The sequence below is a fragment of the Cupressus sempervirens genome, chromosome 5 (genome assembly GCF_028749045.1).
Source record: "Cupressus sempervirens isolate cs-2001-9-10 chromosome 5, ASM2874904v1, whole genome shotgun sequence".
NCBI lineage: Eukaryota > Viridiplantae > Streptophyta > Pinopsida > Cupressales > Cupressaceae > Cupressus > Cupressus sempervirens.
Window position 1 is genome coordinate 718,797,050 of NC_143122.1, and position 21,983 is coordinate 718,819,032.

General features: G+C 35.8%; 2 protein-coding genes across 6 annotated transcripts in view; both read left to right on the forward strand.

Annotated features, from left to right (window-relative positions):
* The first annotated feature begins 255 nt into the window (after positions 1 to 255).
* Positions 256 to 1,357, forward strand: LOC149558003 (uncharacterized). The gene is made up of 2 exons (XM_089832446.1): positions 256 to 468; positions 636 to 1,357. Exon 2 carries the CDS (start codon positions 815 to 817, stop codon positions 1,355 to 1,357), a length of 543 nt encoding a protein of 180 aa, XP_089688572.1. The 5' UTR covers positions 256 to 468; positions 636 to 814.
* A 1,291-nt stretch (positions 1,358 to 2,648) lies between these two features.
* The window catches only part of LOC149558004 (uncharacterized), a 70,084-nt gene continuing 50,749 nt past the window's right edge, over positions 2,649 to 21,983 (forward strand). For 3 of the 5 annotated variants that reach the window (XM_089832450.1, XM_089832448.1, XM_089832449.1), the window contains exons 1-3: positions 2,649 to 3,046; positions 3,695 to 4,204; positions 4,793 to 4,999. In XM_089832450.1, coding sequence (XP_089688576.1) covers positions 2,768 to 3,046; positions 3,695 to 3,898 — 483 coding nt within the window. In that variant the 5' untranslated portion in view covers positions 2,649 to 2,767 and the 3' untranslated portion in view covers positions 3,899 to 4,204; positions 4,793 to 4,999. Of the gene's footprint in view, positions 3,047 to 3,694; positions 4,205 to 4,792; positions 5,713 to 21,983 lie in introns of those variants that run through there. The other 2 variants (XM_089832447.1, XM_089832451.1) reach the window with 2 other exon arrangements.

Here is a 21,983-nt window from a genome sequence, read left to right on the forward strand (position 1 = left end):
ATAAAAATGAGCGCCAATTTCCCAAAAAATGAACGCCATATTTTTTACTTTTTACGAACCCGAAATATTATGTTTTGTAGAAAAGTAAATAAAGAATAGGAATGGACATTTGCTATTCCACCTATTTGGGTGGAATGGCAAATGCCCATTTTTTGGACAAAAGTGGCATATATATTCTTATTCCGAAATCCCATTGGACGCACCCAAACGAGGAATTGACACTTTTTAAAATTTACCAACGCCTATTCCACTCCAATTCCGGGCGCCAAACGGGCCCTAGGTAAATATAAAACTCAAAGTTTCAAACGTAAGGATTGCAAAGTGAAGTGGGGTGGACGTACACAGTCCATAACCTCTGAGGGTACACCAGTAGTGGACGGCCGGGTTTGAGAGAGTTTGGAATTATGTAAAATTTCTACAATCTGCAGAGGGAGTGAATATAAGGATTTGATCTCTTGAATTTAACAGGTAAATAGCTTGTCTTCAAAGTCTGTTTTAATATTACTGAAAACCTTATTTTTTTGTGAATAGGGTTTCATATTACTTTTTTGTGCATAGGGTTTTGTATTAGTATTTTTTCCCTTTTGGATTGCTGTTGAAGGACTTTTTTTGAAAAATTCGGATTGCTGTTGAAGGTGATATTGTCCTTGGAAGGATCTTATCTTCGCCTGTTGCTGATCAGCTTCATGGAGGCTTTTGAAGATTATCGAAATCGCTCTGAGTGAAGTTTACAGTTTCGCTGATCAGCTTCATAAAGTGCAGCTTAACATTATCGGTATCGCTCTGGCCGGTTCCGACGGCTTTTGAAGATAAAATGATAGGACTTATGAGCCTTAAAGACGAGGAGCGCGGTAGGGCCGAGGGGCTGTTTCTTTCGTGCAACGAGCAGCGACCCGATGAACTTACGCGAAGGTTAATTGACCACGAGAATTCTCATGGCATTGATGTAATAGAGTACACAATACTGTTCAGTTACGTCTTTGATAATCTTCAGAATCTTGATCATTCGATCATCCAGCGAGAGCTGTTGCCTTTTAAGCTCAGGTTCGTGGAGTTAGGTTCTCCAATGAACAAGGAGTTATGTTCTCCAATGAAGAAAGATTACGCGCTTCTGATGTTTGCACAGCTACCTCAGGACGACTTTTTTGACGAGTCCAGGCAAAAGATAAAACTCAAAATTCTCTTTTATTGGTGGCTGAAGCGACCTGAACCCGCTGTGCGCGTTGCAGAGGCTTACGGTAATTTTGTCCAAGAAGTGCAGCAGAAGGCAGGAGGCGAAGTGCAGCAGGACCTAATCGATATCGCTCTGGCAGGTGAAGTTCCGGCGGCTTTTGAAGATTTAATGATGAACTTATAATGAGCCTCAAAGACGAGGAGCGCTGTGGGGCCGAGGAGCTGTTGCTTTCGTGCAAGGAGCAGCGACCCGATCAACTCGCTCGTAGGCTAATTGACCTCGAGAAGTCTCATGGCGATGATGTAATCGACTCATAGAGTACACAATACTGTTCAGTTACGTCTTTGATACTCTCGGGAATCTTGGTTATTCGATCATCCAGCGAGAGCTTTTAAAAGCCTTCCATGTTCAGGTGCGTGCAGTTTGGTTCTCAGATGGAGAAAGAGTACGCACTTCTGATGCTTGCAAAGCTACCTCAGGACGACGTTTTTGACGAGTGGAGGCAAACGATAAAACTCAAAATTCTGTTTCATTGGTGCCTGAAACGACCTGAACCCGCTGTGCGCATTGCAGCCGCACGAGCAACAGCTAACAGTAATTTTGTTCAAGAATTGCAGAAGGCAGGAGATGAAGTGCGGCAGGACCTAATCAATGTCGCTCTGGATAAAGATCCAGAGCCTTTTGAAGATTTATTGATGCAACTTATGAGCCTCCAAGACGAGGAGCGCGGTCGGGCCGAGAGTTTGTTGAATTCGTGCAAGGAGCAGCGCCCCGATGAACTTGCCCATACGCCAATTGACCTCTTTAAGTCTCATCGCAATGATGTAATAGAGTGCACATTTGTGGTGGAACTGTTCAAGAAACTCTTTGATACTCTTGCAGATCTTGATGATTCGATCATCCAGCCAGAGCTCTTGCCTTTTATGTTCAGGTGCGTGGAGTTCAGTTCTGCAGCAGAAAAAGAATATGCGCTTCTGATGTTTGCGCAGCTACCTTAGGACATTGTTTTTGGCGAGTACAGTTAAACGAATAAACTCACCACACTCCTTTGTTGGTGCCTGAAACGACTTGAACCCTGTGTGCACATTGCAGCCGCACGAGCAGCGGCTAACAGTATTTTTGTCCAAGAATTGCTGCCTCAAATGCTGGAGATGATCAATCACAATGAGGAGAAAACAATCGATTAGCTGACACTAAGCCATTGCTCTTGGTGTTGTCAGGAGATGAATTTGGCTCTGAGAATGTAGTTGGCTCCATCCTGCAGATAATCCGCGAATCTGTCAGAGAGGGAATAAGGGCTTAGAGAATAAGGTAATCTGCCAGAAAGTTCAGGAAAAGGTGATTAGCAATGAGGTTCATCGTCATCCTTGTCAATAAGCTCCCAGATATTGAGAAAAGTTTATATCAGAAGTTGTCGACGTCATCAATCAAATCTTTGAAATGTTAGGTACAGATGTGTGCATTGCTGCCTTAATAGCGACTACTTTCTTTGCCTATGGCCAGCCCTATGTGATGAAGGCCCTCACTGAGCAATGTTTACGGGCAGCTGAGGAAACTTAACAAGAAGCTGAGGTAAAAATACGGAAACCTGAGATGATGACAAGCCTGCCAATTTTGCAGCTTATTGAAATACTCTTCTTTATTTTGATGGAACTTCTTATTCAAGAAGTTGGGAGCTGCAGCAGTAATGATGTAAATCGGCTGTGTTTTTACCGGTTAGCCGTTTCTGTTGGGGAGAATACTATTATGCCTCTTGCATTTAAGTTCATTCCTTTTTATTCGGTCCTGTCTGATTGGCATAAACGCTGTGCTATTCAGGTCGCCCATGCCATTGGCATCGCTCTTACCGAAACTGCCAGAGGTAGTTTTGAGGTATGTATCAAGTCCTAGTTGCCTCATTGCCAGATAATACTCGCTGTTTATTATTTTACTGGTTAATGTTAATACCTTGGATTATTGCATGTTGCCAAGAGAGCTGAGTTTATGTGGAACAAAGCCAGTCTCTTATCAGAGTTCATTAAAAATAAACGAATTAGATTTGTTGAACAATCGTACCCAGTAGAATGTTGCCAATTAAATCATTGTGTCTTGTTGGTGCTTACAAACGAGCCACTGTATGAATAGAGGTATTCACAACCAATTCAGTGTACAAAATGTGAAGAAACCAAACTGATTGAGTGCATCAATCAGACAGTAGGCACTTTAATCAAACCAATTGCAATGGTTGGACTGTGTCTTTTAAGAAGGTATGTTACTTTAATCAGATCAACTGATGGAATATATGAGTTGGGCTTACTGAATTGACAAATTTAATTTAATGGTGCATTGCATCAGTTGGTTACCCTCACCTGATCCACTCTGTCTGTTTGGGGTATAGTGAACTGTTCCATTTCAATAGCATCGACTTTAAATTATGTCTGTATCTTGATGGAAAATTACTGCAATTGATTCATGCTGTATATACAACTTTTTTCGAAAGGTAGATGTTATAAATGGAAATCTGGTTTTATTTGTGTACAGGTGAATGTGGATCTTCAGCCAGTTGTCAGTATGCTTTTGAATCCTGTACCCCATCGTTATCAACTGCCAAAAGTTTCAGTCCTAGATGCGCGCATTGCGGCTACAATATTGACAACTTATTATCTCTATGATCAGACTCTTACGGTGTGGACCATTGCCAATGAATATTTTCTGACAATGGATACAATTAGACACAACGAATAGGATTACGAACGGCCGATTTGCCTCGTCAGTAGGAGGCTTCTATCTTGTCTGATGAGATTGCTTCTGGATATTGATGACGATCCTGCCTGGAGGGTAGAAAATGCTGATGACGAAGTTAATGGCTTGTCTAGCAATTATATACTTGGTCAGCATTGTTTGTTCCTGTTAGCTCAGAATCGTGAAAGAAACACATATTTTGCAAATTCTTTTGGTGATATATGTCCTATTTATTTGGCCGATCCTGATTGGCGTAAACCTCATGCTGCTCTCATCACTCTTGCCCAATTTGCTGAAGGTTGTGGTGAGGTAATTGTCAGAGAAAACTCGTAGTTTTAATGATTATTAAATATTTCATTAGGATGTCTGTTGCCAATAGAGAGAGTCAGCTTTATGTGTAACTATGCCAGTATCTTATCAAAGTTCATTCGTAAAAATAAAATGAATCAGATCTATGGAAAAGATGTACCATTTAGGATACCGATAACTGAATCAATGTGTCTTGTGGGCACTTGCAAATGAGCCACTTTATCAGTTGAGTTATTTGGTAGTACATTGTGTGAATCTCCCAAACTAATTGAGTGTATCAATTTTTACTTTAGTGCATTTTAATTGGATCAGTTGATAAAATATATGAGTTGGGCTACTTAACTGAAAAATTGTGTTGGGCATTCTTGAATGACGGATTGCATTCAGTTGGGTACCCCAGCTGATCCCCTTTGACAGTTTTGGGAATTCGATAAATTGTGTATCCAATTACTGCAATTTTTGTTCCGTCATGCAGTGTGCGCAATTTGTTGTCATTCTAGAATCAGCTAATAATTGCTACAATAATAAGAATTCTTTATGGGGCGAATGATATTCATATAACTGTATATCTGTTTTATTTGCATACAGGAGATGGTAAGAATTCTAGACCCTGTCAACTTGGGTTCTAACTCTTTCCGAATACTCAATGTCCGTGTGCAATGGGCAACCCTCAAACTTATCAGTCAGCTCTTAACAAAACAACACCCAGATTTATGACATCAACAACAATATTACCAGCGAGTTCGGCCTGTACTGATTGGAGCAATGAATGATGCAAGTGATACCGAAATTCAGGTCAAATCAAACCATATTTCTATAAACTTGTGTTTCTTTGTCTTGAAGCAGAAGAGCTTAATACGATACTAATGATGCCTTAATTAGATAATTAGTGCCCGAAGTTATTTGCGTGAATATGATTGCAATACCACCTTGTTACTATATACATAGCAGTCTGCAGATAACTACAGTGGGGGATATGTACGTTTTGATCTTGTCAATAATTTGTTGTACTTTCTATTAGTTAACGTAGAGCTTTATTGCTATAAATTATCATCTGGTTCTATTTTAATCTTGTAGCATGAAAATGTTTTATGCCCCTCAGAAATATGAAGTCATGTTTTCCCTCGAGTTAAATTTCTTCCAGTTGTAAAATATAATTTCGTTATTGCATATAATTGCCAGAGCATGTAGTAGTTACAGATTATTTTAGGATAAAACAATTACAAACATAACACTTGCATTCATATGTTTGTTTCTAGACTTTTCTTCATAGATTCGTAGGAAATAGGTGTCAATGAAGTTTTTCTGAACTGTAAAGCTATGTTCTGTTGTTGATTATATTTGGCCTGTGGCATCAGTGATTTAGTTTTATATTTCAAGCTTCTGAGCAAAATATTCGCAATGGTAGGTTTTTTGGCAGTAGTTCAAACACAATATGACCTATGTGAAATCCAAGATGTGCTGCAGTGAAAACAAGATTTCCCATTGGCTTGCAGCATTAGCATAAAGTAAGACAATTGAGTGCCTTTTTATGAATTGTTAGTGCTTTTTATGCTATCGATATTGTCTGTAAGATTCTGAGTTTTTATGGTATTCATATGATCACTATAATCCGATTGGGGGAGCTCACTGCTATTTTCATATCTAATAATAATTATTAATCCTTTTTTCTTGTTAAGATTATGTGTAATATCCCCTTTATCTAGGTTCTGAGGATTACATGATTTTCTATTATTATTTAATTGCAAGAGCCTTCTCCCTGAGAGATACTTTACTTCTAATTGAAGATTTGTGTTTTGCACAACATAAATTGGTAATATCCCTTATGTCAGAAATGATAACATGTATATAATTTAACCTTTAGAATGCCAAGTAATGCCAAGTAAGGATATTCAGGACTGCAACATATGAATTTTATCAATTTGATATGATGAAGCATCTCTCTTGGTGTCTCTGATACGATCATGAGAATCATGCAAAGGTGATCTCTGATATGTATGTTATACTTGATCTGCAATGTGATTAATCTTGTTGTCACAAATATAGCAGCGTAAATAGTACAACCCTTGCTGTTTCTGATGGCCTTGTAGAAGTATACAATGACAATGAGGTTTTTGGTCTGATCAGACCATCCACCTGAATTAATCGTTTATATATATGGCGATGTATTTGATGCTGTTCCTCAATGCTATCTTCGAGTGTGTCCCACCATCCAAATATGGATCAGTATAAATTATTAAATAGAACTGATTGGATGATGATCAATTCATAAGTCCAAGTTTCTTTCCTAGGGATGTTTCAGGCCTGATGTCCCAACTCTGCAATTCGCTGATTGAAATAAATAAATTTGATATTTGATAGATTGCCTTGTTGGCAGTAAAATTTGAAGGCTGAAAGACCTGCTGAAATGCTGATCATAAGTGTTGGCTAAGTTCTAGCTAAAATGTATTAAAAGTTGGCTAAACTATTTTGGTCAATCCCAATTTTTTAAGATTTATAGCATAAGAGATAGAAATCATGAAGAACAAATGTTGAGAATTTAATCAAAACCTAGTATATTTTGAATTTAACAAAAACTATATTTTGTGACCTGCTTCCATTCTCTCTGATCTTTTCTCAATATTGCTGTGTTAGTTCTAACATTCATTTTACCTTGTGTTATAATTAGTAACTTGTGGATCACCAATTCTTCGTGAACTTGAGTGGAAGCCGAGTTTCGTGCATAATAATGAAAGCGAAGCTGAGTTTCGTGTATAATAATGAAAGCTGACCACCGTTTTCTTCTACATCTATACGGTGATTTTATGTAAAGTATGCATTACTATGCAGATTGCATGATTATCAATGATTAATAAAATTTCATTGTTCAAGAGTTCTGTTTTTTCTTTTTTCTTTTTTAATTTGCAACTTTGTGTTCTTTCTTTACGCATGATCTTCAATTTATTTTGCAAATTAGTTGTGAAATTCTAATGATGTCAGAGTCTGTCAAGCCCGTTGTCCGCATAGGCTTGACTTATTGTGTGGGGGATGGATGAATGAATGAAAGATTTTAATAACGTCCACGAGGCCAAAACAGCCTTTGGGACCACCTAGAAAAGTCCAACGCTCGGAAAATTGGGTCTTCCAGAACTATTTCCTTAAGTCTATTCTTCGATTGTGAATGTTGACCACTAAGTTTGCTGACCCATCAAGCTTGTTAATTTATAGGATCGCTGCAAATGTACTAACAATTGCCATTGTAATTCATTGTGTTCCAAATGCAAATAAAGGCTTATAAATATGAGAGGAGGAGACATGTCTCATGAAGAGACATGTCTCTACGGTTAAACATCGCTAGTTAACATATTAATATAATAGTAATATAAATAACCATATGTAATATAATTCATATAATTATATATAATCTATAATATATATAATATATATTATATTATTATAATAATATATTATATTATTATAATAATATATTATATTATTATAATAATATATTATATATATATCTATATCTATATATATATATATATTTATCTTATAAATGATTTACCATCAACAAGGTATCTCATGTTAAAATCAATCCGACAGAAGTACAACCTTAACAAAGCTATGTTTCCTCGAAAGGAGTAACTAAGTTGCCCTTTTCTAGAATATCACTATAGTTGGAGTGGATGTCATCATAAAATGGGCATTCCATGATCAAATGTCGCTTTGTCTCTGTTACATCCCAACATTTTGACCTAACTTTAAACTTGTTCATAACCGTTGGATTTAACGAATTATTCTTTCATGATCATGTGAAATAGTTATTTATTTATATGTGTTGTATTAACTGTTATTGAAGATGGTTGTTAACCATTAACTGATATTAGATGATTGGCAGTTGCTTGATTAACGATTATTATGTTTATATGAATTATTATGGAATTATTATTATGGCAAAGTGTTTTCAGAGGTGATTGCAGGAGAAGATGAAGAGGGGGGAAGCATTGCTAAATGAGATCATCGGAATGGGATGTTCGCTTAGTTCAGTGATCAGGATTAGTAGGTATGACCTTAAACTTTTTTGGAAAGGACGCAACGACCTGATCACAGGATACATTTTTGGGACTGCATTAGCTATTAAGAAAATAATCTATAAGAAAACATAAAATAATCTAAATTAAAATATAAAACATACATCAAGAGATTTTTTATTGATCTTCATCATATTATTATAATAAATACTTACATATGTACATATAAATATAAAAATGAAATGACACCAATAAATTATAATAACGTAATTTAATGATGTCACCCCATTGATATGCTTACATGAATGTATATAAGTATATATTATAATAACAATTGAAAATTATAATCTTCCTAACTCATCAACTTTTTATTTTATTTTTCTTTCCCTCTCTTTCATAATTGATTTAATACTAGGAATTTTGAATCGGCTATAATCTTTTGTAACCGAAGTAAGCCAAGTAGTCCTAATTGCTCTCCATATATGGAAGATGTGAGGGAGAGATGGGATCACCTTTTCCCTAGTGCCTGAACTTCTTCCTACCGTGCTACGTTCTAGATTTCCCTTGTTTCATTAACCAATTCGACCATGCATTTTTACGTTTGCATCTTGCCATTTATACATCTGCAATTTGCCATTGAAATGTCTGCAATTGCCATTAATATGTTTGCAATCTGCCATTGATACATCTGCAATTTACCATTATTAAAACCTTGTTCAGATTGTGTGATTTCAACTTAGCCGAGCAAGTATTTCCGGCAAGGATACTGAGGTTAAGCACTGAAGAAATGAGAGGGAGCCAATTAGATTGCAAGTTCCCCAAAAAATATATATCAGGTCATGAGTTACCTTTCTATGTTTTTGCATTCATATTCTACTGCAGCCAGCTAAGCTTAGGAGTCTCTTTCTCTATGACTGTGATTATATTATGCAATTTGTTGAGTTTTCCCTGAGAATTATATTGAATTTTATTTTTATTTTTATCGTATCCTGAACCATCTTTAAAAGAAGTTGAGTAGTATCTCTTAAAAAAGAGTCTCAAAATGTGTAAAAACCTTCATGAAGTTACTGATAATAATAACAAGTCTTATGCCATCTCAAATTATGATAAAAGATAATAAGAGTGGATTGCTCATAACCTTTTTAAAACACCTGGGATTCACTGGCAATATAGCCATGATATGGTGAAGAGGTGTAAAAGGGTAGAGTGCTCATAATTTTAATACACTCCGGAATCACCAAATGTGTAGCCAACTATGGTGAAGAGGTGGAATAAATCTGCAAGAAAACAAAAGAGAAATTAGACAAGAATACCTCAAATGAAATATATCTAATAGCGCATGCTCATCTCTGTATTGAATCCTGTTGTCAAGTCGAGTGGTGGTGATTGGGTTGTTGAACCCATTGAAAATCCTTGGCCAAGGTAGTTTATAGGCATGTTTGCCGTTTAATGATCACTTTGTGTCAGTAGTGCCAGTTATGTAAGCATGTCCGTTTCATAATTGAGGGGACAATCAAAAAACCAGGATGCTCAGGTGGTTGGACTGAAGAACATCCCAAGCCTGATCTCGAGGTAGGGAGGGCCATTCTAATTTAATAGAATATGTGGGGATAAGTATGGTTTGAGGTTGGGTGGTTAAGCTTATGTTAATGCTTCTCCTCTCACCAAAGCTGAGGCTTGCACAACCAGCTAAAGACCCTCCGATGATGCTTGTATGTTCTTTTCTTTTCTTGTTAAGCATTTACTTTACTTGATTATTAGTTGATCATGAATACAGTTATGATAGTTAGTCGTTAATCTAGTTATTTCAGTTGAACATGATATAGTTTTGATAGTTAGTCGTTAATCTAGTTATTTTAGCTGAACATGATTATAGTTATGAATAGTTAATCACTGATCTAGTTATTTCAATTGAATATGATTACAGTTATCTTCTGTTATTTGTTAATCAGCTGATCGTGAATATAGTTATGATAGTTGTTAATCTATTTATTGCAGCTGATTATGAATTACAGTTATGAATAGTTAATCGTTGATCTAGTTATTTCAATTGAATATGATTACAACTATTTTTTGTTAATTGTTAAAAGTAGTTAATGTCATGTGAAAATGATTCAATTATCTATTTATAAATGCTGGGAGTTTTTAGTTTGTCACAGTCTCCACTACTCCTATATGACAAAATAAACAAACTCTCTCTTTCCACTCTTCTTTTGGTATCATCCATCTCCCAGTTTCATACCTCAACTAATGTGAGCTCATTCTATAAGTTGTGTTATGATCATTTTGGCTTTCTAGCTGATATTTTCTCCACTGTATGATTTCTCCCCATGATTTCGCGTTGGATTAAATTCTTTAATATAATAATCTCGTTTGCATCCATTTTGTTTTGACCATATGAGACTCCTAAATTTTTCTTTCGTAAAGATTTTTTATTCCACCAATATTATCTAGGCATTCATGTATACTAACGTTCCATTTTCCCATCCACTTAACATATTGTTTCATATACATGTCCTTTCTTCTATCCAGGTTTTCCTCTATGATAATTTGGACCAGCAAGGTTTTTCCATTTTTTTAATTTTCTTTAAAGAGCATAATAACCGAACCATAGCTGAAGCCTCTATAAGAAGCATGCCTGTTCTCGCCAATAGGATCCCATAGGGAACCGTTGATTAAATTTTGAGGCTACTGGTGATTAGATTCTTTTGGATTCTTTCTATTTGTCTCCATTTCTGATTTGACATGCTGCTGCCCCAAATCTTGCACCCATAAAAGGGTCATCGAGATGATCAACAACCTAAAGAGCAACCTTTTGGTTTTCTAGTCCCATAATTCTGCATTCCTGCATTGATTCTAAAGTGAGTATAATGCTTTCCATCCTCCTTGAGTTCTTCTTGCTCTACATGTTTCCTAGTTGAGCTTGTTGTGGAAGTTGATGCCAAGATACTTGTATTCCTCCACAATCTCTAAAGGACTACCCTAAAAAAGAGAATTGTGTCTTTGTTTCTTGTTTCCTTCCAAAGAGAAAATCATTACTTTTGTTTTGGTAGTGTTCACTTGCATCCCAATCGTATGGCAAAAGACGTCAAGCACTTTCAAGTGTTTCCTTAGGTCATCAACAGTTTTAGCAATCAGAATAAGATCATCAGCATATAGGAGCATCTTTATCACATAGTTAGCTAGTTGAACCCCATCACCATTATTTTTGTCTAGAAATTCCTCCAACTTACGATATATAGCCCAAACAAGGTAGGTGAGAGGGGGCATCCCTATATCACTACTAGAGCATTTCTTACATCCCCTCCATGGTTCTGATTTTGGTCATGACCTGCTCATAAAATCTGTGTTTCAGCTCTAAGTTCAATTGGGATTTGCATCTCTTCCATTCTTAGCCAAAGTTTGTCTCGTGGCACCATGTCAAAGGCTTTTTAAAGTCAACGAAGCATTGAAAAGTCTCTGCTCCTTACATGTTCCATATTTTTTCAACCAAGAATCTTAGTGTAGCAGCATGGTCGATCGTGGAATGCTTTGGTTTGAAACCGCTTGCCTCTTCACTCTTTTATGTTATGATTCTGCCCATTTGCTGATTTTGCATTCCACCATGCTGCCCAAGAGCTTCACCAAGAGGGGAGTGATCATTTTGGTCTGATAGTTTGATGAGTTATTTATGTCTCCACTTTTAAGGAGAGGGATCGCCATGTTAGTTGTCCAATTTTTGCGAAAGCCCTCTTTGTTGACTTCTTTGAAGATGTGACATATATGAGGTGCTATGATGTCATTTCCCCATTTTAGATATTTGGCTTGTAGCCCATCTATATCTTGTGCCTTTCCCCTTGCCAGTCTCTCAATGCTTTGGAGGATGTTGTAACAGCTGGACTTTCTACAACTACTTTTTTCATTTATCTAATCCGATTTTGAGTTTACATTGTTCAATTACATAATCAGCTGAATCTAAAATTCTAGACTAACTGTTGAGATCAATCTAGACTAAATACTGAAGTTAAACTGAAATTAAATCTATTCTATTTACTGAATTTAAATCTAATCTAAATTTTGAGACTAAATCTAATCTAATGCTGAAATTGAATCTAAATGCTGAAATTTAACCCTAGTCTGAATTATTGAAATGAGAAGTTGCATCTAACATGCTAAAAAAAAACTAATTATATTTCTATGATAACATCTATCTTTTTCCAAGAAAAATCTTTCAGTTGAAAAATAAAGAAAACTAACTTAAAAGCAAAGATACGTATTGATTTACTTGAGAGACTTTTCCAATTAATTGACCAAGCGCTGACTTTGGTGAGAGGAGAAGCATTATCGTAGGCTTAACCTCCCAACCACGGACCTTTTTACTTATCCCCACAGGTTCTAAATTAATAGAACGGCCCTCCCTACCCTGAGGTCAGGCTTGGGACGTTCATTGATCCAGTCATCGGAGTACTTAGGTGGGTTGAGGTCCCAAGAGCTATTCGGTTGAATAACTGAAGCATTAGGACAACAACGCAATCATTTTGTTGTGGCAAGTCTGCCTATTATCGCCCTGGCCAGGGATTTCAGAGGTGGGTTTTTATAACCCGATCTCCACCACTCAGCTTGACAACTAATTATCAAAGTGGAATTACATGAGTTATTTGCATTAGATTAATTTGTGTATTATTAATTATTGATATCATTCTTGTTTTTCTTTTATCAGATTCATCTACACCTCACACCATCAACAGATCTTCAGATCGGTGTCTCCTCAGTGCCTGAACCATTACATCTCATACCTATTTATAAGATTATGACTTTACATCCTATGAAATTCCTTGGTATTCAGAATTGATCATTATTACTGTATGTTTGTTTGAGAATAGAACATTTCAAGACAAAATCTATAGATTAAGACATATATGGTTTGATAATGGTATAGTCTATATTCAAAAAGTATTTTTAAAGTGATGGCAATTGGTAATAATAGACAATGAATATGATGAGAACATAAAAGCTTTAATACTTCCATAGTCGGCTTTTATTATAAACCCCAACTACTTCATTAGCAACCATGTATACAAGTTCTATTGGCATTCTCAAATAATCTGAGCGTATGGTAAACAACAAGACTCAATACTGTGCACGTAACTCTTATGTTTTGAATCAACCCGACTCAGAAAGGACAAAACGTGATTGAAAGTTGGAAGATAAAAACAACATAACACATCCTTACTTGGCTTTGGATATACAAACGGGTTACTGTATCTTGCTTGGTGGCCTCTTCAGATTTTAGCTGGAACCAATGATCAGTGATATGCAAAAATAATTTCGTGGGAGCTCAGAGGGTATAATACTGTGGCTAGACAGGGTAATGTTTGCAGGTGATAAACGTATTTGCAGGATGGTTGACGGATTTTGTAGGGTGATAAACATATTTGCAACAAGAGTTTTGAGACGGATATCTCAGGGTGCCTGAAAGACGACAAGGCTAGCTTATTTATTAATTCGAATTTGACCTTACGGCTTCTTGCCGTTACAAGACTCATTTCGACTTCAAGATTGGAAAAGAAAGAAAGAATTGAAAAGAGGTGGAAAGATGAATGGGTCAGTTTTAATAATATCATTTTATATTATTTCATTATCTTATTAAGGTTATAAGTATGTACACACAAGGTGGCATTATTGAACTATAATTTTTAATGTAAAAGTGCCATCTTGTGTTTATATATTTATGATTTTAATTAAGCAAATAAAATAATGTAAGGTGATATTATTATTATTTGATAAATTAAATTAAGGTAAGAATTTTGTTTATATTTATTATTATTTTATTTTAACTTTAATTTTTAGCTCATGTGGATTCCACTAAGAAATTTGTTGTCAAATTCAAAATAACTTGCCATAGCGATTTTTAGGTCAAACCTGTCATTTCTGATATTGGATCTTATGACCATTCCATTCCGATGACCTCATTTCGTAATGCTTCCCCTCTTTCTCCGGTCTTTATCCTGCAACCTTCAAAACAATCATTCTCGCCAAAACATCAATTCATGATTCATAATTTGTTAGATAATATCGTTAGGAATCTCATCATAAATACTAACTGAATGAACAACGGCTAAAACCTATCTTCATTTCACATGAACACAACGGCTAAATTTAATTGACTTAATTTCATATAGTAATTAGATTGATGCAACGTCTTAAGATAATTGCTTCAATTTCACATGAACATGAATAAATAAAGCAACGGCTATAACTACCATGATGAAACAACGGCTAACTTCACTTGAACATGAAAAAAATTATTTTGGTTCAATGGCTATATTTAGCTTAAAAAATTTTAGGGCAAAAATTGGGATGTAACAGATGTTTTCCATGGTGAAAATTTCTCTTGTGGTCTTAATTACCAGAGGTCTATGTCTGTCTTAATACAAGCCATTGGGACTCGGTAATGTTGTTATCCATTTGCTTTCACTTTTGCTGTAGCTCTTTCCAGAACTTCTTGGGATTTTGTTTACCTATGGAAATCAGCTCCATTCTTCACTTTCTCACATAGGATTCCTTTTTTCTTCTCAATAGTTCTCATACTCTTTTTTGTTTCTTTTTGCTAGCTTGGAATCTTTATCAAACCAAGGATTGGCAGGAAAGGCATTTAGTTCAAAAGTGCGCTCTTTTATCTCTCTCTCTCTTTTATTCTTGTGATGTAATCTTGAGAGCATTTAATATAATCAACGAGACTTCGCCCATTGTAAGTTTTGCATATAATAAATCCTGATTTTGGCCACATTTTCATACCGTTATGTATGGTCATGTTATGCAAGCTGCATAAGCTCAATAATTTTGTCCATAGTGATTGATATTGCCTTCGCTGCCCCCAGATGCTCTTCTCCAGTTCTGATCATTATCTTTCTCTAACCATAACGGATCCTTTATTTCCTTGTAGCTACTCCTCAAATTGAAGGCTTGGTTATTTGCTGTCCTAGCATTGAAGTCACCAATTAATAGAACTCTCCCCAGTGCATTAAAAACAGAGATATCCTTTTTCAGCGATGTGTAAGGGTTCTCGTGATCTAATTTTTTCTTCTTATATGTTTTTAATCCTTTCAATGCAAAGTAGCAAGCTACGACCCTAATTGTAGCCTGGTTTTCAATGATTTTCAGTCATAAATACTGTTTGTTTAGGTTTTCCTTCTCTAAACTTATGAATCTGCCCCGAGTCTCCTCAATTAAAATAGTGATTCCACCATGACCTTTGCCACTATCGGTTCTCTCGTTCCAAACTGAAATTTTTTGTATCCTTCGAACTTCGACATTTTACATCCATCATGTTTATGTGTCTCCATCCATCATGTTCATGTGTCTCCATGGGTAAGATAATGTCTTTTCCTTAAGGGCCCCAAACTAGGTCCTCTTCTCCAAGGGTAACCTCTACAGTTCCAACTGACTATATCTAAGTATTCTTGAGGGGCCCCGAGTTCCTATTTCTTATGTTCCACCTTTTCGCTGATACAGGCCTTACAATTTTGTAACCATGCCCACTTTTAATTCTCCCTTGCTGCCTTTATCTTTTTCCATTCTTTCCTTCTCTCTTCTTGCTAAACAATGGTGAGGTCTTTCTCGATATATACGTGTGCCTTTGAGGAGCTGTCTGTTTCTCAATATCATGTTCTTATCTTCTATATTCTTCAAACTGTCCCTCACATGTCTGCTCCCATAATCCTTTGACCCTTTACCAATCTTTTCTGCATGTTGGATTACTCCTTACCACTCTAAGTGATCTTTAAGGATCTCTTACCAAATCTTTTGTATTCTCCTTTTCCACATAGTCTTTTAGCCTTTTAATGATGATATTCATTGCCCTATCATTTTTGTCTTTCTCCTCTCGGATCTGCCTCCTCACTTGTTTTTCTATGAACTTGGTGTGCTTGATGGTCCATGATTTGATGATTTCTATTTGTTCTCTGAGCTGGTGACCTTTTTACGCATGCTTGCCATTGCGATTGTATTTCTTTAATTTGTGGATCCTCTCTTTCCTCCTTTACTTTGCGTTCCTCTGTTATTTTTATTTCATCAATTGCCTTTGTTAATAGGATCAGCTTGTATTCCCCCTTTTCCATATTAAATTGTATTTTTTGAACTTGTTCTCTAAGTGATTTGCTTTCATTTGTTAGCTTCAGATCGCAGTTGACAACTTCTTCCAACCTACTGTTCTCCACTTGGGCTCTTGATTCTAAAGCCCGAAGCCTCTCTTTCATGTAGTTCAATTCACTTATAAACAACTCTAGACACCATGTTAAAGATGTTGAAAACGGGCTATATGTGCTTTTTTGAGTCCTTTTTCTGCAGCTTCTACCCTATCTGCTTCCTAGGATTCTTTCTCATGGTTTTTTGAAATCAGTGCGACGTGGGGCTCATTGTTCACTTCCCCTTTAGCTTGTCTCCGCTCGTGTCGTTCAACCATCTCTAGTGCTTTCAATATGGTTCTTGGAATAATGTAAGCCAAATTTCCCCTTCTTGCCTGTTTGGTTAGTCGAATCTTCTTGCGTCTTAGGATTCTTTTGTACGACTTTGTGTTAACGTATACACATTTCTCTCTTGAATCTGGTTTATTAGGTTTATCATCCTAGCGGTGGTCTAGCCTACAAGATACCTGTGTATTTGCATGTGAGGCTTGAGTATGGAAAGTAGGGTTCCAAACCATGATTTGAGAAATTTTTGAAGGCAATCCCAAAAAAATAAAAGGGATCAGACCTGCTTTTTGTGTTAGCACTCCAAGCATAGGATTCTGTTCTAGTTTCTCTCCTTGAATCCCTGTATTAGGTTGTGTATTGCCTCTTGTGCTGATGTTTGCCTCTATCTTATATTTTACTCCAACTATTCTTAAATCTGTCTCTGAACCTGTCATCTCAATATGGTAATTATTGTCTATTGTTGCCGTTGTTTCCAACCCTATCACTTCAGTCTGATAGATGGTGTCCAATGTGAGTGCTGCTTCTAAACTTGTTATCGCCGTCTGATAATTAGTGTCCATTGTTATCGTTGTTCTTGAACTTGTCATCTTCATAGTTTGATAATTGGTGTCCATTGATGCTGCTTTGTTGATTTTATCTGTTAACTGAGAAAGAATCATTTCCCCCCTTTCTATCTTATTCTATGCAGGTGCTTCTCATCTCTACTGATTAGGTTTTGTTCACATCCGCTTGTTTTGTTTTAGGTTGATAATGCTTAATTCGTTTTTGAGGAGAAGTAGAATAAACCCAAAAACAAAAAAGAAAAGAAACGAATGCCAAATGGGAAACAGATTGGAACCTTATAGACAAACTCTTTCCTTGATGAAAACCCTTGACCCCTTGCCTACCAAAAACTTGGTTTTCCTGCTTGCTTCTGCTTGTTCCGGTTAGCCTACTTGCTTTGCTTTTGTGGGTTTGCACTGGTTCACCTACTGTAATGATTATCCCTTTTTCTGGAATATTGGCGACTATATCCCCATGAGATTCCTCATCAATTTCCAATGGCAAAATCTACATGCTGACCATTGCATGTTCTAATTGGATATCTTTTTGGACGATTAATTTTTATGAGGCAATAATGCCAAAGGCTTCTGTATTATACCTTGCATATGTGATTGTTGATTGGATTATAAACACTGAATGGATGCTTAACCTCGTAATTGTAGTCTACTTCCCTGTGTACATGTTTCCTGTAGTTATGAAGATAGATAGATAGATTTTTAACGTTTGCAAGGCTAAGAATAGCCTATTGGACAGCCTTCTGACTAAACCAGCTTTAGCAATTCATATCTTTTTTTGTCCAAGCTGATGATGAGCCCTCCTAACTTCTCATTGTACTCCTTGTTGAATAAATTGTGCCAAGAGCTTCTAGATATAATATCGACAAATTTGACCCTGATGTCCTTGGGTGCATCATATTCTAACATAAAGTGTTGTTCCATTTCCAACTTCCCAGCGTTGCAAAATGTGCGAATTCTCTCTTCCCAAGACTTTTTTAACCTCTTCCATTGATCGGTCTCACATCGAAGTTGATGAGAGTTGGTTTTGAGCTACGCAATGAGACTTTTAGCTCTCCAAGAAATGTTAGCCCCTATGTATGCCTTTCGGAGTTGATCACATGTGGGGTTGAACTCGCTGATATAATAAGCTTTTTTACTTCCAAGTCCATTACCCCGAATCTTCTTATAGAATTTGTCCATAACAAAGAGCTTTGGTTTGTTTATCATTAGCGGGACACATTAAAATGGATATTCCATTTGCCCATCCACTTGATTTTTTGTTGCATCTATGTCTTTTTACGTTTGCACAAAGTATCTTTAAAGACCATTTTAGGCCATCTATCTTCACACATTTTTTTAGTTCTTTTTAGGTAGCTAATGAGGCGAACCATAGCAATTGCCTTAATAGGTGCAGCCCCTACTTCACTTAACATAATATCATATGAGATGGTGTTCTTGATTTTAAACTTGTTTGTGATCCAACGCTTCTAAATCCTCTCAATTTGTTTCCACTAAGGCTGAAGTATTGATGGCCCATATTTCGCATCCATAAAGAACAACTGGTAGCACAAGGAGACCAAACAAAGTTTGATTAGTTTTCCAATCCAATATCTCCGCCTTCCGACACCTATTTTGAAGCGCATAAAATGCCTTCCACCCGCCCAATAATCGTTTCTTTCTACAACCTTCCTAACTTAGATTTTTGTTGAAGTCTATCCCAAGGTATTTATACTTTGTAACATCCTCAAGTATGCTGCCTTCAAAATAGAACTTATATTGATGTTGTTTTTTGTTTTTCGAAAAAATCATGATTTTAGTCTTGTTGATATTGACCTACATTCCAACCATTTTGCAAAGGTGCTCAAGAGAGAGTAGATGTTCTTGCAATCCACAAGTAGATTTCGCAACCAAAATTTGATCATCTACATAAAGGAGCAACCTTATTAAAAATTCACCTAACTGGATACTCTCGCCATTTTGCATGTCTAACCATTCCTCAAGTTTGTCAATATATAGGCCAAACAAAGTAGGAGATAATTTTGACTTTTACCTCTCTAGATACACTCTGAAATGCCATTTGAAGTTCTAATTTTGACTTTTACCTTTTCATACATTCTATGAACAACAGCTCTAAGATTCATAAAGATCCCCAATTCTTCCATCCTGAGCCAAAGCTTGTCCCTAGGGACATTATCAAAAGCCTTTTTAAAATCAACGAAGCAACAAAAAACCTCACACTTTCTCTCCCACATTTTTTCGATGATATGCCTCAAGGTGATACAGTGATCAATTGTTGAGTGCTTTGGCCTAAAACCAGCTTGCCCCTTTGCGCGTTTATGATTTTCCTCAGCCTATTTGCTGATTCTATTTTCTAACATGCTGCCAAAAAGTTTTGCAAGCAGGGGGTTGATCATTTGCTTCTGTTCCTAACTTCCTTGTTAATATTCAATCAATATTTTCCTTTGTTGTCTAGCCTGTATGCTCGAGTTCAATCGTAAATAAATTGGCGATAATGGTGAAGTAAAATGCCGATTCAGATAATATAAATTGCCACTCTCTAGTCTTCTCCATATTGTAAGCTTCTTTTCCCCATATGTAATATTTATTATAATGCATTTGAGTATCAGTATTAGGGATATTAAAGTTTACCATATATTCTTATTACATTATAATAGTATTTGATATATAATCAATTCATACATTTTGTTGATTTATTTATATAATATTATTATAATATTACTTTAATAATATATTATATTCATGTATTATATTATTATTTCAATAATATATTATATTAATTTTATTTATAACATTTTATATTTTTATATCTTATTTCTAAAAGAGGATGACCCAATAAGATGTATCTACCAAGTTTGGTGTCATTTAAAATTTGTGGGATTAATTGTAAACATTAGTTTTCCCTTAGTTGTCAAGAAGAGGACAAATATGAATTGGAATGAAAGTTTCATGTTGAAACTAAATGCTAATAAAAAACAATAAAATATTTCACGAACTAGGTTGCTAGCTAATTCAACACCTAGAATTAGGATGACAACAACCAAATTTAAATAATTTTCTATAAAAATTATTGTAGAATGATATTGAAATAGTATCTTGTTCAAATATCTTTCTAAATGTTGAAAAAATATTATCATCTTGGACTGCGCTCTACAACTTGCTTGGTTGTACGCACGGTCTTCGTATGAGGAGGTCTTTCGAATGGCGTAGGGCCATCCTCCATCTAGATGTTGAAACTAGAGCCCAGAAATCCATGAAAATAACCAACAAAAAAAAGAGACAAAACTGAAACAAAGAACACCAGAAATATCCTGGAAAACCCTTCGAGAATGAAGGGAAAAACTCAGCCACACAACACAAAAATATCTTTATTGATAATGAAAATAACCAAGTGTACAATGCCTATCGCTTAATGCGATATTTATAACCATACGAGAGACTCTTCACATTATAATCAAAGGTCTCTTGAGATTCTCATAACTTCTATGACTCTTCGAATATTCATGCCTCAATGCATGAGAATGACACATGTCATTTACATTTAATGTTAAAACTTAAGTGTCCTTTTCAGTTGAACGTAACAATAACGGTAATAACGTTCATATTTCCAGAGATAAAGATCTCTATTGCAGCTACTATCTTCAACACTCCCTCTTAGCCAGAGAGAGATCTTTAGCACACAAGACTGCAACCAAAATGTTAATGATAAAATCTTACAATATATCCTATAAGATTCATGAAAACCTGTAACAATTAATCACATTCATGGAATCACTCAACATGAAAACCTGTAACAATCAATCACATTCATGGAATCACTCAACATGAAAACCCGTAACAATTAATCACATTCATGGAATCACTCAACATGAAAACCTATAACAGTCAATCACATTCATGGAATCACTCAACATGAAAACTTGTAACAATCAATCACATTCACGGACATTCACGGAATCACTCTACATGAAGACCTGTAACAATCAATCATATTCATGGAATCACTCAACATGAAAAGATTTGCAAGACTCATAGCTAAGCCTTTGTTCACGGACTCTCTCAATGTGAACTGTCATGAAATCTCTCAACATGACATTCAACTCCCATCACGGAATCTCTCAATGTGATGACATCATGGACTCTCTCAACATGATGTTCGCTATCGCATAGTGAAAGAGTTTTCATGGCTGATCTTACAATCTCATTTATTCACACTAGAATAAAAACAAGACTTGGTTCCATTTAAGTCTCAAATTTTACATATACCACAAGCATCACAATTATAGATGAGAATCAAGAAGATTTCTTAAGCACTTCCTTTAATTATGAAGCCCCCCTCTAAAGCTGAAATCTCCCTCTAAAGCTCAACATCTCCCTCTAGAGCTATAATCCTTATCTTGTTGCATCCTGCAGTCAAGAGAGATTATTAAAATCAATTATCAATGCTAAAAAAATCTCTTTTGAGCAATATAATCATAAATACTCATCTCTTTGTGATCTAATTTCATACATTCACAAAGAGATTCAAGATACTGCTAGCATTATAAGTATACTTATCTCTTTAATTTCATGCAATACTTATCTCTGCCACCTCATGCAATTTCCTTTACTCACAAATTCCCACATGCCACTGTCAATTTGGGCATTGCACAACCCTCACAGAATTCTTCTTGTAACATCTGCGATGAACAAACTCATATAACATCAATGAAAAATAATAAAAATAAATAAATAAATATGACTCTTAATTGTCATGTAC